This window comes from Canis lupus, chromosome 7 (genome assembly GCF_003254725.2).
Source record: "Canis lupus dingo isolate Sandy chromosome 7, ASM325472v2, whole genome shotgun sequence".
NCBI classification, from domain to species: Eukaryota; Metazoa; Chordata; class Mammalia; order Carnivora; family Canidae; genus Canis; species Canis lupus.
In genome coordinates this window covers 38,883,591-38,905,078 of record NC_064249.1, presented here as the reverse complement: position 1 = coordinate 38,905,078, position 21,488 = coordinate 38,883,591, and the positions used below count along the sequence as shown (strand labels likewise).

The 21,488-nt window shown below is 39.7% G+C and overlaps 1 protein-coding gene across 22 annotated transcripts in view; it reads right to left on the bottom strand.

Moving 5' to 3' along the window:
- The window catches only part of ENAH (ENAH actin regulator), a 145,285-nt gene that overhangs the window by 25,231 nt on the left and 98,566 nt on the right, over nt 1-21,488 (bottom strand). For 15 of the 22 annotated variants that reach the window (XM_035718531.2, XM_035718524.2, XM_025430685.3 and 12 more), the window contains exons 4-5: nt 18,720-18,776; nt 13,912-13,996 (exon numbers count right to left, since the gene is read on the bottom strand). In XM_035718531.2, coding sequence (XP_035574424.1) covers nt 13,912-13,996; nt 18,720-18,776 — 142 coding nt within the window. The remainder of the gene's footprint in view (nt 1-13,911; nt 13,997-18,719; nt 18,777-21,488) is intronic. The other 7 variants (XM_035718526.2, XM_049112471.1, XM_025430692.3 and 4 more) reach the window with 1 other exon arrangement.

Below are 21,488 nucleotides of genomic sequence, written 5' to 3'. Positions count from 1 at the left end.
CCCAGATCTTTAGTAGCATGAATAATTCCCACCTGAACTGGACAGTAAATAAATCTGACATTCATGTTTTGACCTCTAAAGGAGAACATTTGTATTTTCTTTTTAGGGGACAGTTTCCAAGTTTGCAAACCCTGCTTTTCTTAGAAATATCACTGCCGACTCACACTCAGGAAACACATATGATGCTTCTTCCCAGAGCGGTGTTGTGTCTACAACTACTCTTTACTGTTAGAACCACCTGAAGACTTTTTCAAATTACAAGGGCTTGAATTCTGAAACTATGCAAAACTTCTCCCAGGCTGTTTTAATTAAGGATGTGCATTTTACATTAACTTGAAAATTTCTGAAAAAATACATTTTTCAAAGACAATTATAGAGCAAATGACCGATATAACAGTCAAAAGCATTTTAAAAACATCAGAAATAGTCTCTCCCACCACCAAAATACCTATTTCCTCAAAAGAGCTAGCCACGAATATAAAGATATATCCAAAACACTGGCCAGCAATAAGGTTAATGGCTTTTTCTTAAATATATTCAGGCACACATTTAGTTTATGTTAACTCAAAGATTTTTTTTTAAAGCAAGCAAAATATAAATAAAGTTTAAAAATACATTTTATACAGCCTTACCTATGTGGGAGAGTGTTAGGTAGGTAAAGAATGATTGAAATTTTGACACAATTGGAAGTAGAGGAGAGCAGACAGGGAAGAGGACAGGACCTGAGTTGGTAACATTTAGTAACACTACAATATTCCTAACATTTCACAGAAAATAAAACTGTATGGATATATTCTGATCATATCATGTGGGTCTTTCACTTCTTTACTAGCAAACAAATGAAAAGTGGACAAAATGAAACAAAGTAATTAAGGTTTAAGGTTATAGCACTCCTGAGACAGGGAGGTGGTCATACTTACAGGAGGAGGCGATCCACTCTTGGTCCACCCTGCCTGTGAAGGCTGACTGGGGGGCTATACACCCTCATGGCTGCCCTGCTGCTTGGGTACTGGGACTACAGTCCCCTTTTATAACTTTCAAGTAATGGTGCTGATCTACTAACTATTTATAGACATTAACTAAATTAAGTTCTATGTTGAGACTAAACACAGGACTGACTCATGTTTCTTAAATATGTTTTTCACCATAGTCAAAGAAGCCAAATATTAATAATATGAGTAGACACCAAAAACTGATATTAACAAATGAAACAAAAGTGTGCAGAAAACTAAACAATAGCACCATCACGTGATGACAGGAAAGGTATGGGGCTAATTAATATCCGAGGTAAACGTTAATTTCAACTCCTCTCACTCTTATTAAAGTAAACAAATTAAAAGTGTATAACCAGCAGTACAACAAAGCTTGTAACAAAACAGGAATCCCTTCCCCAGGGAGGGACCCTCCCAATCCTGATTTCACTCTCCAGAAACAACTACTTTCAATCTGGTACTGACCTTGTGTTTCTAAACACAGTGATTTGTTCAGAGTGACTGAGTCCTCCAGCGTGACACGTTTCTACTGATGTTCAACTGCACAAAGGACCTAGTTTCTACCCCTCCAACCCATAAAACCTCTCCCTTCGCATTCTTCTAACCAAACCATACTGCCACTTGGGATACATCAACATTCACTTATATTATTCATGGGTGATCATATTTACTTTTCAGAGCAATTCTTCCTTGCTCTGGTGTTAAAAATTACAACCTTTTTCCCCATTTGATCCTTTTTTCTCTATACTATCCCTGCTCCACCCCAAACTCTCCAACAGAACTGTAAACCCTCCTGATATGGTCCAGCGTATCAGGGAATCCACTCTATTTTCTGTTCCCTCATGGTTGCTCTCCTCCAGAAACACATCAGGAACCCTCAGACCTCTTGGCTTATCAGACAGGTCCCTAAGGTCTGGCTTTCGCCTTAGCCACACTGGGAATTCCCTTGTCTCTGTCCCAAGCTGGGTCCCTTGCTTGCAGGCTGCTCCTATGACTTCATCACTCTTGGTTTATTCTCTCATTTTAATAGAACACACCTTCTGGTAGCTTCCTGGGGAAGTTGTGCAGAGATATAAGTTTGACTGGCAACATCCTCTTAGGATTTGAAGCCACAGTCCTCACCCCAAGCTCTGAAAACATTCTGTCATACTCTGAAATGCCACCATGACAGGCCTTGGTGAGTCTCATCAGTCTAGAACCAGGGGCTGGCAAATAACACCCAAACCCAGCCACTCCTGCCCCCTCAAGTGTCGTCCCTGGCAAGCCGCAAAGAAGAGGTGAACTGCTGCCATAGAAACCTTGTGGCTGTGTCTGCAATAATGACCACCTGGCCCCAAGCAGACTTCCCAATGAGCATGGAGCCTTGACACAGAGCTCGATCCCACAACCCTAAGGATCGTGACCTGATCCAAAACCAAGAGTCGGATGCTCAAATGACTGAGCCACTCTGGTGTTCCTGATTATTTTTAAATAACTACAGTTTCTGCCTTATAAGTGAAATATGTTCCCTTAGTTCTCTGCAGCTGCTGCAGGGTAGTTTTAGGTTTTCTTCTGTTTCCTGTATTACACCTATTTCCTCAAAGGTCAATTTCCTGTTTGTTGTCTTCTGTTTTCATGCATAGGTGTCCCTCAAAGGTCTGACGATTTCTGGCTGTCCACTTATGTCTATGGAGTGGCACTGAAGCTGGGCAGAAGCCCTCGAGGAAATTACCTTCACTGGCAGGGACCCTAAATGTCAATACCTATCCTTTCTCTTGGCCAGGCCAATTTTGCCAAAGATGGCTCAACATTTCTTGCATGAGCTCTACAGGTGTGGCTACCAATGTCTAGGAACTGGGCAAGAAAAAGAGACTGACCTGGCCGACTCTAACCAATCCCTGTTTTCATGGCAAATTGCCCACACCTGCACTTCTATGCCTGATGTGGCCCAGTCAAGACCAGGGGTCAACAAACTTTCTGTGGGCCTCACACAGCATCTCTACTACATATTCTTTTCTCTCTTTTTAAATACAACTCTGTAAAAATGTTAAGTCATTCTTAGCCATCAGCAATGCAAACACAGACCTGAGGGCTGGATGTGGCTGGTGAGCTATAGTTTGCTAACCTCTGGCGTAGGCTTCTGAGCAGTCCAAAACAGTAGTTGCCAGTTGTATTTCACCACTGAGCATTTGACATGCTCCTAGTTTGAAATGATACATGCCTGACATATAAAAATACATATCAGATTTTCCACACCTAGCATAAAAGAATGCAAAATATCTCTAAAGATTTTGTATCACTTATTGAAGTTATTTTTCTTAAGATTTTTTAAAGTAATCTCTACACCCTATGTGGGGCTCGAACTCATAACCCTGAGATCAAGAGTCACATGCTCTACCAACTCAGCCAGCCAGGTGCCCCTGAAATGATAATACTTTAGATTTAGAAAGTTAAATACATTATTAAAATTCATTTTTGTTTCTTTTAAAATTTTTATTTATTTATTTATGAGAGAGAGAGAGAGAGAGAGAGAGAGAGAGAGAGAGAGAGAGAGAGGGGCAGAGACACAGGAGCAGGGAGAAGCAGGCTCCATGCCGGGAGCCCGAGGTGGGACTCAATCCTGGGACTCCAGGATCACGCCCTGGGCCAAAGGCAGGCACTAAACCACTGAGGCACCCAGGGATCCCCTCTTTTAAAAATTTTAAAATGTAGTCACTAGCAAATTTAAAAACGACATGGAGTTTGCATCATATTTTACTCGAACAGCACTGGTCTAGAGTGTGTCTGGTTCACTTCTAGAGAATAAATCTCTGGTCTCCTGGCCAAGTGTGGTGGAGGACATGTGGCTATCTACATACTCTTCATAAAGACTTGTAACTGACACTTCTGTGTGTGGCACTATAAAATAGCTGGCTGTTGACAGGTGCCATGGCCACTCACCCTTCCTCTGTCCTGGCTTAGCTGTAGCTTTTGCTGGTCTAAGCTACTACTCATACTAGTTTTTTTTTATGATCGCCATAATAAGATCCATAAATGAGGAGGCTTACAACAACATGAATGCATTCTCTCATACGAGAGGTCAGGCTCTGAAATCAAGGTGCTGGCTAAGGGCTCTGATGCTGAGCCTGCTCCATGCCTCTTTACTGCTTCTGGTGATCACTGGTAACTCTTGGGATTCCTTGGCTTGCAGATACAACACTACAGTCTCTGCCTCCCTCCATCCTATGATCTCCTCCCTATGTCAGCCTCTGTGTCTTCATAGGGCCATCTTGCTTTTGTATCTTTATTTAAAATTTTATTTAAATTCAACTTAGTTAACATATAAATGTATTACTAGTTTCAGAGGTAGAGATCAGTGATTCATCAGTCTTATATAACACCTAGTGCTCATCACATGACATGCCCTCCTTATGGCCCATCACCCAGTGACCCCGTTCCCCCACACCCTTCCCCTCCAGCAACCCTCAGTTTGTTTCCTATGATTAAGAGTCTGTTATGGTTTGTCTCCCTCTCTGATTTCACCTTGTCTTATTTTTTCCTCTCTTCCCCTATGATCCTGTTTTATTTCTTAAATTTCACATGTGAGTGAGATCATATGATACTTGTCTTTCTCTGCCTGATTTATTTCACTCAGCATCACACCCTCCAGTTCCATCCACGTCATTGCAGCCTTTCTCCTCTTCTTCTAAGGTCACCCAGTATACTGGATAAAGGGGGTCCACCCCACTCTAGTATGACCTCATCTTAACTAATGAATCTATTTCCACACAGGGTCATATTTTGGGATGCTGGGAATTGGGACATATCTTTCTTGGGGGGCACAATTCAATCCAGAACATCCTTCATGAAAGTTAGAGAGTAGATGCCCATTCCTTTTCTGTCACATTACATAACTGATGTTCTGCAAAGGGCAGCTGACCTTCCTAAACAAACCAGATTCTAAATATGTTGTTTAAACTTTTCTTTAGTAATTAATTTCCTTTTCGTAACTATTTCAGAAGCCAGGAAAAAATGATTTAAAGAATAAGAATTCTTAGCTATTAATTAAAATAACCCATTAATAGGGGTGCCTGGGTGGCTCAGGTGGGTACACATCTGCCTTCAGCTCAGGTCATGATTTTGGGGTCCTGGGATTGAGCCCCACATCTGGGGGGGGAGGTTCCTGCCCAGCAGGGAGTCTGCTTCTCCCTCTGCTGCTCCCCCCATTTGTGCTCTATCAAATAAATAAAATCTTAAAAAATAAAATGAAATAATCCAGTAATAATTTATGGTTCTGAGTAAAAAATCCTATCAAGTTTGTATGCATACCCAATATACATATGGCTGGGGAGCACATTATTCCTGTCATTCTCTTCCAACCCATCACTTACTACTTACTCACCAAACACAAACCACTTGCCCATCGTCAAAAATCAATTCATGAAACCCTCAAGAACAATATACCTAAAAGCAGTAACAGAAATGTATCATTATATAATATGAACTTTATACTAAAAATATAACTACCAAAATCTTACAGGTGAATAATTATAATGTAATAATCTTCATTTTGATTACACTTTTCAGTAATGGTGTAGAAAAGAACCAGGTAAGGAGCCAAAGTTATTAGTAAGGTCACGAAATAAAAGTTGGCCAAGGGTATTGTATCATGCCTCTGAAAATCAAATCAAATGCAAGAACATTTATTTCTTTATAAATAACCACATAAAATAAATCTTGGAAATAGAATTTCTATTGGAAATCCAGCTTCTGATAGTCTGTGCTGCATTACCCTGCTACCATCATGTTTCCTTACCAACTGCCTCTGCTGCTGAGACAAAGACCAGTGCTAAGTGTCTGTATAAAGATACTACAAAGTACCTTCTTCCAAGTGTGGTTTCATCATGGGCAAAAACAAATCCCATAGGATGTAGGCCACAGGAGAACAGCGGAGACTTTTCTCATAATTTGAGAATACTGAAGTGTTAAAAAGCAAGGTCCTTTTTATTACTCAACAAATACAGGAAAAGATAATAAAAAATCAATTTCTCAATATGGCATATAAAGCACTTTACAAGCTGGACACAACTTATTCTTCCAACTGTTCCATCAGTCCTGGGAGCGGCACCCATGTCACAGGGCTGACTGCACCCCCTTGCCTTACACATCTGCTCTTTCTGCCTGGAATGCTCTCCCTTTCTGAAACCAAAAGTTCCTACCCAGCTTCCTCTTCAGGGCATGACTCCAGGTGCATCTCCTCAGGGAAGCCTCCCACCATCTCCCAAATAGCACAGACAGAAAAGCCTAAACAGCATGAAAATGGATTGTATTATCTTATTTAACTGTCTCCCAACCACATAAACTCATATATTTTCTGCCTCTTATACCTAACTAACACCTACATACATGTGAATTCAGGACCAGAAAATTTCTTGGCTTTTTCTCAGAATTTTTTTTTTTAAGATGTTATTTATTCATGACAGACACACAGAGAGAGAGAGGCAGAGACACAGGCAGAGGGAGAAGCAGGCTCCACGCAGGGTGCTCGATATGGGACTCGATCCCGGATCTCCAGGATCACACCCTTGGCTGAAGGCGGCGCTAAACCACTGGGCTACTGGGACTGCGCTTTCTCAGAAATGTTATTCAGGTCTCTACTCTCTAGGAGTCTATAATGTTTACTGTATAGATGAGGGTCAGCTATAAAGTACATAATAAACAGTAAAATATAAAGTAAGAGAGGATGTGATTAAGTTGTAAGAGTTCAAAAAAGAAAGCCACTGGTACAACTAGAAGAGAGTCTACAGATGATGACAACGCACTGTCAGAAAAGGAAAACCAGAGAGTGGTGTGTGGAGAGCGAGCCAGGAGAAAGACAAATGTGCAAGGTAGTCCTCAGACATTAGGCCAAATGATGCAGCTGGAAGTGAGCAGGACTGGCCCTTGGGACACTGAGGGCAAAGTGACATGGCAGGACTGTCTGGACTCTTATTCAATCTGACTCCACTCCAAGATTCTACTGGAATTCCAGAAAAATCTTGTCTATGAACAAACTCATGACAAAGTAGAAAACTGAGGGGTCATCAGCAGAACAACTCTATCATCAAGTTTATGGAAGCAGGAATGGCAGAGAGGAGTTTAATTAAGTCTACACTTCTTTCCTCAGTTTCCATAGACAAATATATCCAAGTACCCATTCAACATCTTTACGTGGATGTCTAACAAACATCTCACTCTTACAACAGTCTCAAAGTTTACCTCTGATACCTCCCAACAAAACCTGCTCGACTCATATATAGTCTTCCGTATCTCAGTGAAGGACAACTCCATCCTTCCCACTCACTTCATGTTAAAAGCCACGATCCCCCCATCTCTCATACCCCGTATACAACCTCAGAAAGTGGGGTTTCTGCCTTCTTGCCACCTCCGTCACTTGGTGGAAGCCACTGTTATATCCCACCTAGTTTTCGTTAATAGCCACCCGGTTTTCCTGCTGGACTGTATTCACCTCTAGAAGGCGCCCACCTCTATCTGTGTTTCTCCACAGGCTAGTCTCAACAGAGCAGCCAGTCTGATGGTTAAAATGGTAAGCCAGGGCAGCCCCAGTTGTGCAGCGGTTAGCTCCGCCTGCAGCCCAGGGCGTGATCCTGGAGACCAGGGATCAAGTCCCATGTCAGGCTCCCTGCATGGTGTCTGCTTCTCCCTCTCCCTGTGCCTCTGCGTTTCTATGAATAAATAAATAAAAATCTTTTAAAAATAAAAATAAAATAAATAAAATGGTAAGCCAAATCATTTCTACCAAAATCATTCAGGGGCGCCTGGGTGGATCGGTCAATTGAGCGTCCGACTCTTGGTTTTGTGCCAGGTCATGATCTTAGGATTGTGGGATTGAGCCCCATGTTGGGGCTCCATGCTCTGCAAAGTCTGCTTGAGATTCTCTCCCTCTCTCCCTGCCCCTCTCCCCATTCTCTAAAATAAATAAAATCTTAAAAAAGAAAGAAAAGAAAAAGAAAACCATTCAATGGTCCCTCTTTCTCTCAGAACTAAAACTACCTTCTCTGCAATCTCTGGCCAGGTACTGCACGATAGGATTCTCCTTTCTATTCTTGCTCTCTCTATCCAAGTCACCGTGGCCTCTTCATTTGTCCTTGTACACAAATGCACGATCCCACCCCAAGGCCTCTGCACTAGCTGTTCCCTCTGCATGCAAAGTATTTCACCAAGACACCTGCTTGGCTAGCTCCTTCCTTTGTCTCAGTAACACCTATCCTGACTGACCCACCCCATTTACAATTATAACCAGCCTCCCTTGCCCTGCCACCACAACCACTCCCCTCTACTTGGCCCAGTCCCTTCCCAGAGCACTAATCATCTTTTGCCATGTCTACTGTTTACTGTCTGATTGGGGGTAAGGCTGTTTACACCCCCATCCCATTCCCTGCCCTGGTGTGTTACAAACACAGGGAACAGACAGTGCCCAGAAACTCCTTACTGCGCTGCAGAGCAAAGACAGCACATCCAGAATACATACTCAAAGTGGCTAAAGCACACATGACAAGAGGAACCTGGGAGAGATCTCTCATAAGTCCAGCAGACACACAGGATGGGAGGGGGCAACAAGGCCATAATCAGGCTTAATAAACTCACGCATTGCCTGAAAAGCAGGGGCATCTGCCACCCCTCTCCTCCTCAACCTTCGCTCAATGGATGGAATGGCATTTACCACAGGAGACTGTTCTCTAAACAAACTCAACATGCTGCCTCTGGTGAGTCAGAGCTTTTGGAACCAGCTCAGCATCTATGGGGTCCCAAGGCCTGTCTGTTCCCCACCCTTGTATCCTCTAAAGGAGAGCCCGCCAGCCTCTGCATCCTGCCCACCTCCACAGATGTCCTGACAGCTTTCTTGGTCAGGGAGGAACCTGCCCAGTAGAGACCTTACCTCCATGATGCAAGAGGAAACCCAAGCCATGGACTGACACCATTCAATCTCGTATGTTTAGAAATAAATGGACCACTAAAGATGACCAGATAATTTGAGTAAAACCAGTATGACAATCAATTTAACTCTACAGGAGGGAGAAGACTCAGGCAAAGCAAGAAAAATAGAAAATAGGAGAGGATTAAGATACAATTATGAATTTGAAACAGGCTGTTAAAAAGGGAATAATTATAAAATAGAAAAAGCTCTTGGAGATTAAGATTAATCTTTCAACAGACGATCCACTACTGTGCTCAAACCTCATTAGGCAGCTGTGAGCCATGTGTGTGGCTCCTGAACATTTGAATGTGGCCTGTCTGGATGGCAATGTGTGGTATTCATAAACACATTCCTAATTTTGAAGACTTGGTATGAAAAATAGGATATAAAATACTCTAACAATTGTTATACTTATTTCATGTTAAAACGATAATACTTTAGATAAACTGGCTTAAATAAAATATATTATTAAAATTAATTTCACTTGTTTTTTACTTTTGGTAATTTGGCCACTAGAAAAAAAAATTTTTTTTAAAGATTTATTTGTTTATTTATTCAGAGAGAGCGAGAGAGAGGCAGAGATACAGGCAGAGGGAGAAGCAGGCTCCATGTAGGAAGCCTGACGTGGGACTCGATCCCGGATCTCCAGGATCTCACCCTGGGCTGCAGGCGGCGCTAAACCGCTGCTCCATCGGGGCTGCCCGAAAAATTTTAATTACATACATGATCCATATTACATTTCTACTAGATGGTACTGGTCTAGAATATATTGTTACAAATATCGCCAAGAGGGGTGTCTGGGTGGCTCAGTCGGTTAAGTGTCTGCCTTTGGCTCAGATCATGATTTCAGGGTCCTGGTATCAAGTCCCACATCGGGCTCCCTCTTCAGTGGGGAATCTGTTTTTCCCTCTCACTCTCCCTCTGTTTTCTCTCTCTCAAATAAATAAAATCTAAAAACAAACAAACAAACAAACCTCCAAGAATACAGAACTGAAAAAGAAGCAAAAAAATGAGACAAGTAAGTATCATGAGGAAATAACCCAGAAAGGTCAGCATTGACTAACATTGACTAACAGGAGTTCCCAAAAGAGAACTCAGAAAACAGAGAGAAGAAATGTTTAAATGGTTATAAGTCTTCAAATGAAAAAAAGGTCCGTTAAGTACTGAGCTAAAGAAAATAAACCCCACAAAACCCTAAAACTTTAGTTCATGACATAGTCCTAAAAATCCAGATTACTGTGGTTGACAGGTTTAAAGGGATTCCAGAAAAGGGGGCGGGGGAGGGGGCAGAACACCTGTAAACATAAGGACAAAATTAAGGACAGATGTAAGAAGACTGCAAATGTATAAATTGTTAAATGAGAAAACCAGGGGATGGGATGGAAGCACAGGGACAGGGGTGTCACAGAACGAAGAAGGTGGAAACAGCTCAAGCGAAGACACAGGTTCAATCTGAAAGAGAAACCAGTGTCAGGGCTGAAACTAACAGCTGCTGGAAGCTGGCCAGGGAGGTGACAAGTTGTGCTTTCTAGGGGGTGGGTACACAGCCCCCAGCTGTCACAGGACTCATCAAGAAATAGAAAAAGCAGCATACGATTTCATGCTATGGAAGAAGCTATCAGGACTATTAAATGCAGAAATGGTTAAGAGTGATTAAACTCTGGGCATTAATAGGAAGGGAAGGCAGGCGACCCTCCCCATCTTCTGCCCTCCAGAATCTACCATGTGCTATAAAGGGAGTCTACCACGTGCAAATGACTTTAAAAAAATTAATCTGACAGTAATAAAGTGGGAATAACTGAAAGGAAGTCTAGGTTAAAGATCAGTAAATCAACTACAAAACACTGGCAGTATGTAAGAGAACAAATACTGGAAGCTACTAGTAATGAGAATGTCAGAAGAGTAGAACAGGCTTTTAGAGACAGAAGTCACAGGGCACACTGGAACAGAGATCATGAATGAAGAGCATTACAGACCCTCTAAGCAGAAAGTCTGGGAGAAATATTAAAGAGAAGAAGGTATGTACATTAAGAATGAAATCATAAGGGTTTAACACTTCAGTATTAGTAGGACACCCAAATGCATGAGCTCCAAAACAGGAATTCTCACTGAGGATCAACTGTTGGAACTGAGGGTGGGAGGGTCTGTGACCCTCTGAAATGACATGCAGATGTTGCACGTAAGTGCACATATATGTGCATGTAAGAAGGGCGGGAGGCTGGGGGAAAGATGGCACGAATCTGCTGCTGCGCCAAATTCTCAGGAGGGTCTACGATACTACCCTATTTCGTGGGCAATATGGCACAGATCTCAGGTGTATGATCACAGCTGTCGATGTAGAAGCCACCGGGATAAGACAGTTAAGGTAAAGCTTCAATATGCAACCCAATCATCAGTCTGTCAAGGTATACCACATACAGAGGGAGAACAAGGACAGCTTGTGCGCATGTTCATGTAAGAAGCCAGAGGAGTGAGGGGTACAAGGGACAAAAGGCAGCAAGGAAGAGACTCTGCACTTTGAAAGGAAGAAAACAAAGTGGCAAAGTTGCACAAAGAGGAGATATTTGAAGTAGAAACAAGTCAATGCTGGAAGCAGCATTTCCAGATTTGAGGAGACACAAAACAGATTTCAGCAGATAAAAAAGGAAGTGGGTGAAGGAGAGAGAAGGGAAGGGACAGAGAAAAAAAATTAACACTGAAAGAGAGAAAGTGGTACTCGAATGGAAGGTTTCCCTACAAGAAAAGGGGGCACCCAGCTGGCTCAGTTAGTGCAGTGTTCGACTCTTGATCTCGAGGTTATAAGCTTGAGCCCCATGCTGAGTGTAGAGATTACTTAAAAAAATATTTTTAAAAATCTTTTTAAAAAATAAAGAAGACAGTGTAGCTAGGGACAGAAAATAAAAATTTACACAGAAAATTTACATTTACCAAAAAATTTTAAAAATTAATTTACAGAAAATAATTTAAGAATTTTTCAGAACTTTGGGTTTTACTCTTCAAAACGATTGAGTTCAAGTTTTGACCTAAATGAGCAGTATAGACAACATTCAATTTTCAAACTCTGAAGTATCTTCCTATATACAAACAGAAAAGCCAGGTGAGCGCTGCAGGGCCAGCCCCTGGACGGGACAAAATCAGACTCAAGGTACAGCGTTTTCACAGCAGTTAGTAAAAATTCACTCAATATTCATTTCCACTAAAACTGCAAGTTCCAAGTTCTGTTCTGAATGACCTCCATGCAGAGGATCACCCATCTGAGATCCTCACCAAGCCAGCAGTACCCTCTGCTGGCTCCTATTTCTATCCTGCATTGTCCTCATCCAGCAACTGTTCCAGGAGCCACTTGTCATTCCATGATGCCAGAAATTATGTTACATTTGGGTTCTTTCCTGGTCCTTCCTAGCTTTCCACAAAGGTTATTCCCAATCATTCTCTTTTAAAGATCTATCCATTCATTTGAGAAAGACAGAGAGTGTGCAAGCAGAGGGAGGTGTAGAAGGAGGGGGAAGCAGACCCCTCGAGTGTAGAGCTTGACCTGGGGCTTGATCTCACAATCCCTAAGATCAAGCTCTGAGCCCAAACAGTGTGAGACACTCAACCAACTGAGCCACTCAGGCACCCCATGATCATTTTTTGTTAATTACTTTTCCGTGTGTGTGTGTGTGTGTGTGTGTGTGTGTGTGTCTATGTGTGTGTGTGGAGGGGGAGGCAACAGTCTCATTATAATTTCTAACTCTTGGAATTGTTCTGTTTAAAACACTCAATACAGAACCAAATTCCATCTTTTAAACTTTCCTTATTTCTACAAAAATTTAATTGTATTTATATTTGTTATAGCTTCACTCAAAAGAGTTGGATAGATTTTCATCAAATTTGGAGCTATTTCCAGAGCAACTTTACTAAATATAAAAGGCTGTGACAAAACCAAAATTCATTTCAGAAGGGCCTTCCCCAAGAGCCAAGCAGTTACACACCAAAGCAGCCAACACGGAACATGGTGAGAGATCCCTCTAGCTGACAGGGGAACATGACACACACATCAAAACAACACAGAGAATCTGAAGAGTGTTTCAAATGTGAGATCCAAATCAAAGGTCAGAAGAAGAGATGCTGGCATGCTATGGATCAAATGCTTGTCAACTGGAAGAATCCATCTAAGTATGATGGTTATCAGCTGTCTAAAATAAAACAGGTGACCGACTAGTGATAAAAAGCAAGATCAACATCTCCAAAAAGTTTTCATATGTTTAAAATGGAACACCTAGGGGTGCTTGGGTGGCTTCAGTTGGTTAAATATCTGCCTTGAGTTCAAGTCATGATCCCAGGGTCCTGGGATGGAGCCATGCATGGGGCTCCCTGCTCAGTGGGGAGTCTGCTTCTCCCTCTGCCACTCCCCATGCTCATGCTCTGTCTCTGCCAAATAAATAAATAAATAAAATCTTATGAAATAAATAAAATCGAACACTTGAGTTTAACTAACTCAATTTTACTGAATGTATCTGAATTTTACAAAACTGTTACAAATTTGGTAGCTTATAGTTCGGAGACTCTGCTAATTGAGAAATTTTCTTACAAACTGTACTGTATTTCTTTATAAATTACATTGAAGCAACAAGATGTTATCATTGATCTTACTGAACCAGCAATTTAATCATAAATAGAATGAGTTTGTATTCCATTACTAAGCACTATGATAATATCTCATTATCAATGACTTCTACTAATAGCCATGATTTCAACTTTCTAGTTAAATTAGTTATGTGAAAACCATAATGACCATAGATCAATTTATAATTGCTATAAAAATAAGACTCCCTGAAGTGAAAGTCACTTTGTATGCTGCCAAGTGACTTTTTTTTTTTTTTTTTTTTTTGCCAAGTGACTTTCAAACGGCTGACAAGATATAATCCACTTTCAATATTAGGATGCTTACAGGTTTTCTGCAGTAGAAAGAAAAACTGCAAATAACAACATAAAATTTACCTTCTTTGAATTTCCAATTCTTCTTGTGATGGGCCATTTTGAACTTGGGCAGGCAGTTGAGAATTTTGTCTAGGCAATGTTGGCCCTAAAAGGGAGGGAAAACATTATAGATGAACATTATCTTTATAGTTAGCTGGACGGAGGAGATAAAATCATGAGAAGAATAACATAAAACCATCACATATTTACAAATGTATCTTCTCTTTGTTTAGCAAAATAAAATATAAGCTTTACATAACACACAGCAAATGAAAGACTGCAACATAATGCTGTCATCATCTCCAGAAGGCTTACTTGAAACAAATGGAAAACATCAACAATAAAGGAAAAATAAACATTTATATATGAAGAGCTGGAGGAAAACAAGTGTTCAATGAGCATCTGAATAGGCACCTGAGCTGGACGTTTCTAAGACAATGAGACATTCTCTTTGGGGTACTTATTCATGAAGTGAAGAGGGAGAAGTTAAATGAAAAAAATCAGAATTCAAAAACTCACCTAAATAGAACACTGGAAATGAAAAACAGGAGAGAGAGAGCATGAGAACCTTATTACTAGGATGAAGAATGCTAATGCATTTATCAAATTTGCCCAATTTAAGCTGCCATTTTTATTTAATGGCTTGGCATTTCCAGCCCTGGTGAAAACAAACATTTGCTAAACTTCTATATATAATTAACCTACTTATCTGAATTTTAAATATAACAGAGGTAATCTTAATAACTTTTCATTAGGGGTAAAAAAAAAAAAAGCAAACAAAAAATCAAACAAACAAACAAACAAAAAAAAAAAAAACACCCAAAAAAACAAAAACCCTACATTCAAACCAACATGGCTGTCACGAGAAACTAATGACCATCCATTCCCACATACCATGTGCAATGCAGACCCATTTTTGCCATCTTGTAAAAAATGCCACTAAGTATGGGACATTTGCAATATGCAATGCCTAGGATTAAAACAGAACAATCTTGAAATCTAACCCAGGAAACAAGAGAATCCAGTAAACAAGTAAATCTAGTCTGCCAGCAAATGCCAACAGATATTTTCAAAGTGATTTGTAGGCCACTAGTACCAGAAACAGGTAATAGAGAAATGCTTCTGTGTACTAAGGCAAATTCTTGGTAACTGTGCCGTACTAGGAAAGTAAACCTTGCAACTAGAAGGATAAGTTTCCTGGCAATGTGGTTCGGTACTGGCATATCCCAATTGTAGAGAAACAGATAATTTGATCTAAACTTACCTACTAAATTTTTTCCTCATGTCTTTACCCATCTCTAGATTAACCATGTAATTTGTCCTCTAAAAGACAAGTTACATGACAATTGTGGTGATGTATTTCATCAGGTTTCCTAACAGTCTGCTATTTTGAGAACCACATAAAGGAAATATTAAAATATATTAATCCCATGTCCTCAGCAACAACAACAAAATCAAAAAACTTTTTGAAGTTAAACATGCACTTAAATTTTTGCATAAATAAAAAAATAGAACTTGTGTAGTAAACAGCCTAGAATTCTTTCCTTCTTTTTGGAAGTGTACACACTGTACACTTTTTGGAAGTGTACACACTGATGTAAAAATAGACTATATATTAATAAACCACACACTAATATCTAATACTCTTAGAAGGAAAAGATGTCTTATCTCTTCCAGCAGAAGGAGAGAAAAACAGAAGATTGGGGGTGGGGGATGAACTTGGGAAAATAGAAACTATTTGGGGGAAGTATTTTTTACATCCAAAGTTACATTTATCCAAAAATATTAAATGTGAACATTTAACCTAGGCAACTCATGAGACCATTCTGGTTTATTTTTTAAAATTATAATTAAACAGCTAGATGCCAGGGGGTCAGAGAGACTTGTCCAGCATCCATCTCAAAAAAAAAAAAAAAAAAAAACGCTAACACACAGCTCACATCTAGCACAAGCATTTTGACCTTAACGGTGATCCTAACAGATGAAGTTCACCAATACAAATCTACCGATGTAAATTTTAACTCAAATATATAAATTCAAGAAAAGGGTATCAAAATTTCAACTCAATCCTGTTTTATTAAGCAGATTTTAAAAAAATAACAAAAGTTCAATGTAACTTAAAAATAAAGCTTGAATGAGGAATAAGGGTCTTTTAAAAGCAATTTAAAGAAACTGTTTTGAATTTTTTTTAAGTTAAAAACAAACTTGTTTTAAAAGGAAGTTTTAAAAATGTAGGAAGTATTCTCTGGCTGATATCATTAAATTATAAAAATAATTTACCACAGTTTATTCATGCAGCTAAAAAGAGGAAAGTTATAAGGAAGATCCTTTTAAAATGAGGGGAATTTTGATACAAGAAAAACTCTTAAGATTGTTTTCTATATGGTTCTTTCCATAGACATCCTCTCCGTGGAGGGCAGGAGAGGAGGGGCCTTCCCCTGGTGTCTTCTTACACCTGTATTTAAAATCTAGTTGTCCTGTTTGTTTCTTCTCCATCAGTACTATCAAGTCACCATAATGAGCACACTGAAACTCATTTGCATCTAACAATAATGCAAATACTGTAAGCACTGACTAGAAGAGTTCTGGGTCAGTCAAGACCTTTAGGGACACAATTTCCTATTTCTTTCTCATCAAGCACTCTGTAGTCGATCACACCAATGTGAGGCACTCGGCAGGAAGCAGCAACTGAGATTAGTCAAGGCTTCCAGCCACCAGTTTTCTGGACTGTAACTCTTACTTATTTCACATCGGTCATATTCCTAAATGAGTATCTGTGTCCTCACAGAATGAAAAAAAAAAAGGCACTTTCCTATCTGGTGGGCAAATGACAGCATTGTTACGAGCATCATGTGGTGGCTGACAGGTCTCTTTTGGGAAGAAAGAGAAGAAATGTGAGCCTGCCTCCTCCTATAATGGTGTCATGAAGTACAGTAACTGATTTTGAGGGTTATTTCCCTGTTATATTACCATAGCCAGAGACAAGGACTGATATTAATATGTCCTGGCTAGAATTCATATAGCAGAGATGTGACTTAGTTTCTGATCAAGAAAATGTGCTCATGCCACTGATAAGTTCTCTATAAATGATGGAAATCAGAACAGAGTGTCTCTCAGATCCAGGAATGAATGGCATTTCGGTCTTGAATTAATACTGAATTTTGGCTAAAGCACATTGCACCTGCTGTCACATTTTAATTTTCACAAATCTGGTTTCACACTTAGCCACAGACTGCTTAAAAACACAGGACTAAAAGACCAATAGGTGTTATTATACACAATACAATCAAGTGTAAACTTAGCAATGTGGTAATTATATTGTTATACACCGTTAAATCAATTAAAGGTAATAATGGGGAAAATCTTCTTTTTAACACATTATTTTACAACTTAAAAAATTCACTTTTATTAAGGGCAAATCAATCTTCCCTGCAATTGGGTAAAGTGTATTATTCTGCATGTGGAACTCAAGATAGTAAGGAGCAAAGTACAGAACATCAAGTAGGTTTTCAAAATAACTAAAAAAAAACTCCTAATAACACCAATACAAGTAATAGCTCATGGCTAGTTCAAAAGGTGGCCTAAAAGAGCCCCGGGGAGGAGGCCGATAAGCACAGCTAAGAGTCACTGATTAAACCCTGGGGAGGAGGGAGTTACAAAGATCTACACCACAGGCTCACTGCTGTAACTATGTCACCTGGAGCAATCTGAAAATGGAACTTTAGGTGATTAAGAAATACATCAGAGATTTCCTTTTTGGAAATTTATCACACATGCTTCTTTGCCTAAACCAGCTGTACATAAATTTTTAAATAATTCTAAATAGAATTATGTAAAGAAACAATATCAGAAATACTGAAGAATCACATCAAAAGTGGAGTCACATGGATATAGTACATATACACAGCTGAACTGTTTATATAAAATTTTAGCAGCATTATCACTTTATAATTTTATTTCTCATAGAGTAATTGGGCCATTCAAGATATACAGGAGAAAAAAATGTTCAAATAATTACAAGTCACTTTCTGAACTTGGTTTTTCAAAACAGAAAATTTCAGAATCAAATGAGGATAAAAACAATTCAGAGGAAGGTGTGTGTGCGCGCGTGTGTGTGCATACCACACAGCTCTATCCTTGTGTTAAGGACACAAGCATGTACCTGTCTAACTGTGACTCGGGCAGCTAAGGGACACATCCAGCTCATGCGTGTGAACAATGCCTATATGTGCACACGTGTACACAGGAGTGGAAGAGCCCTCTGGAAGCCGAAGCTCATTCCTCACCTACAGGAGAAAGAAGGCTGTCACTCAGAAGCCTATCCAGTGAAGTAGCAATGGCCTCCACCTGCCTCACAACATGCATGCCCACAACTTAGCTCACGATGAGCAAAAGCTCCCTTAAGATAATCACATTCACATTCCTCAAAACATACTAAGGTGGATGTAGTATGTGGATGCGTGTGGAGCCACATACTAAGGTGAATGGAATTTTGTCCCCATTAAATTATAAATTAAAAGACTGCTTCAAACAAAATAGCTGAAAACAAAAACGAACAAACAAAACCCCCTCTCATTCGTGTTAGAAGAACTGAAGAAGGGTTAGTCTTAAGACCCTCATTCTAACTACATTCTCACTAAGAAGCCAACTCAAAAGCTGACCGAATCACCTACACGAACCACAACAGATATCACAACATAAAACGGTAGCTTGCTGTCGATCCCAAATACCACAAACCAGACTATGGCCTACGGAAACAAAAGTTATGGAAATGTGCAAGTAGTATGTAGCACAGCTTGAAAAAGTAATGGAAACATAATGTTGCTTACCACAGAAAATACATCGCAAATTAGTGCTGTCCTGGGTAGCAGCAACCTTGCTCTGGGCTGCAACAGACACCTTGGTGTTAGAAGCTTCAAAGGACAACGGGGCCATCTGAAGAACTTCACACAAACTAAAAGGTGCTTTGAAAGGTTCAAAATGTTTTTATACATACGTCCTATCTAGATCCTCATTCTGGAAGCTCTGTAATTTAATAGAAACGTATCTTCTTTAATATAAACTTTAAAGAGAGTTTTTATGTGTCATCTTATTTGTGGAAAAACCCTATAAAAAGCCACAGACCAAATGATGCACTTATAGTCTCTTTTCCGAGTTAGAGAGTGCAATCGATTTACATTTCACAATCATAGTTTAAAAAGCAAATGAAACTGCAGTAAGAGGGCCAGGATCCATGGCTGAGTTTCACAGTATCTACCCTCTTTTAGTACTGCTCATTAAGAAGACTTAGCAGCTGAAAAAAATTCAGGGGAAACACTTAAGATTAACTTTATTTACATCAGAATTCACTTCTACTAGCTGAAAGAGACAAAGCCGGTTTTTAAACAGCCTGTAGCAATTAAAGTGTTTTATAGTTATTGATGTAATAAATAAGAGTATCTTCATTGGCTTTGTACTCTGAAAAAACATCAAAACTATTCATTGTTTTACCAAGGCCACATTTTATCGTTCTCTTTTCCCTCAACATGTATATATACACAATGAAATATCTTATTAAAAACATGTGGCCACATCAAATAGGCATTTCTACATTAAAATTTACTTTAAGTAAATTTAAGAAAAAAAAAAACTCAGTGAGAAAAAGGTGCTAATTTATGAAAAGTGGAAAGGCTTATATAAAATCAAGGTGACATTCAAAACTGGGATAAAAAAACAAATTTAAAAATTTCCTTAGTATTAGTGACATTCAAAACTTTACATTAATAATTTTCTATAAAATTGCAAAGAAATTCTTTTCACTGTGGGAAAGATTTTTTTCCGTTGGTAATAACCAAAAAACAATGAACAGATTAAAATATATTGATTCAAGAAAGACTGCATAAAGGCAAACAAGACAGTATCTTAGATTTCCCCTAAACTGAGTTAAGTAATACAATTTATGCTAACTAAAAAAGTTTGCACAGATTGAGAACCAAACCAATTTAAAGATTGTATATCTGAAAATGGTAATAAACCTTAATCAGAATTTTTTATCATTTTTAGAAATTAGATTAAATATCATCCAATTAAATTTATATCTTGCTTTAAAAATATTACATACAGCAGATATTTTCAAACACAAACAAAATAAGATTGATAAATGTCACCTTTGCTAAGTACTCCCAACAACCCAGTCTATTATTATTAAAGCCGCATGCACAACACTTACTGTAATGACAGGAGACCACAGGCATACATATAAAATGTCTACCAAGTCAATCATATCATTTCAAAGAAGATAAACAATTTAGCAAAATTTTAGTAGTTATATTTTAAGTTTAAAAGAATCTGTCTTACCGATATCTATAAATGACTACTTCTGTAAAAAGCTTTTATTAATAAACATGCCTGGTCTTCAGGTTTTACCCCTTCTGTTCCTTTAATTCATGTTTAAAGGAAAAAGAGAGTAAGGAAAATATAAAAACTTACAAGAAAGCCCTGAGAAGTGATCCCGTCTCGGACAGCAAAGCACCTGCCAGGCTGCATTACCAATCATTCTGGCACAGTCAGCCGATGGCTGTCAGAATGCAGGGGGACCATTGGGACTGTATGAGACCCAACATTTTCCACCAAAACTCCCATTTTTTTCACAGTTTACACTACGAGGCACCACTCTTGCACTCAGTATCTTCAGGCATCTTCTTTCTACAGACTTCTACTCCTTGCCACCACATAAAATACTGATCTCAGTTCGATCACAGTCGGCATTTCCTAAAGATGCGAGATTATTCATTCTGTAGTGTGCACACGCCTAGTGTGCCGAATGCTGATGCCACTCACTCTCTTGGCTGGGGGGGAGGGGGTGAAGAGGGGGAAGGAAAAAGGGGAGGGGCGGAGGGGAAAGAGAAAGGGAAGAGGAGGGGAGGAGGAAGGATGGAATAGGGGAGGATGGGGGGAGAGAAGGAGGGCAGTTACTGCCCAGACTGGGCAGAAGCAGTAAGAGGATGCCTGCAGCACCCCTTTACTCTCAGGGTTATAGTCCCAGCATTCCATACCTCTCTACCTGTCCCCCAAGGGCCCAGAGGACTAATCTGGCTTGGCGCTGAGAGATGATGAATGCGCCCTGAAGGAAAGCAGGTACTGAGGACGTTAAGATGCACCAAAAAAGCAAAATTCAGCATCTACATGGGACTTTTGGAGAAGAAAACAACCTGGTCTATCAGCCACTCTGACCACAGACAGCCCTGTGGCAGCAGCTCATGCTTTTCTAATATAGTCTATAAGTGGTGATCCTCGGGCTCTGCCTACCAGTCCTCTCTCCCCTTGGGTGTTTGGTCTGAGCAGTGAGATAGAAAAGGCCTGGGTGAGAGAGTAGTCACAACCATGACAGGCTGTTTGCATCTGATCAGCATAAATGCACATTACGGCTATAGATAAAATCATTACAGCAGACCCTTAACTTCAGTTCTGAGGCAACTGGTAATGGGCTATCAACCATCTCAGCATTTTTTCTGAGGACTCAATGACATAATGTTTGCCTAAAGCTGGTTTTCCTTCGATTTACTCTCAGGAAAGCGATCTGTTGAATAGGCACATCACCAGCTTCCAAAGAGGCAGTG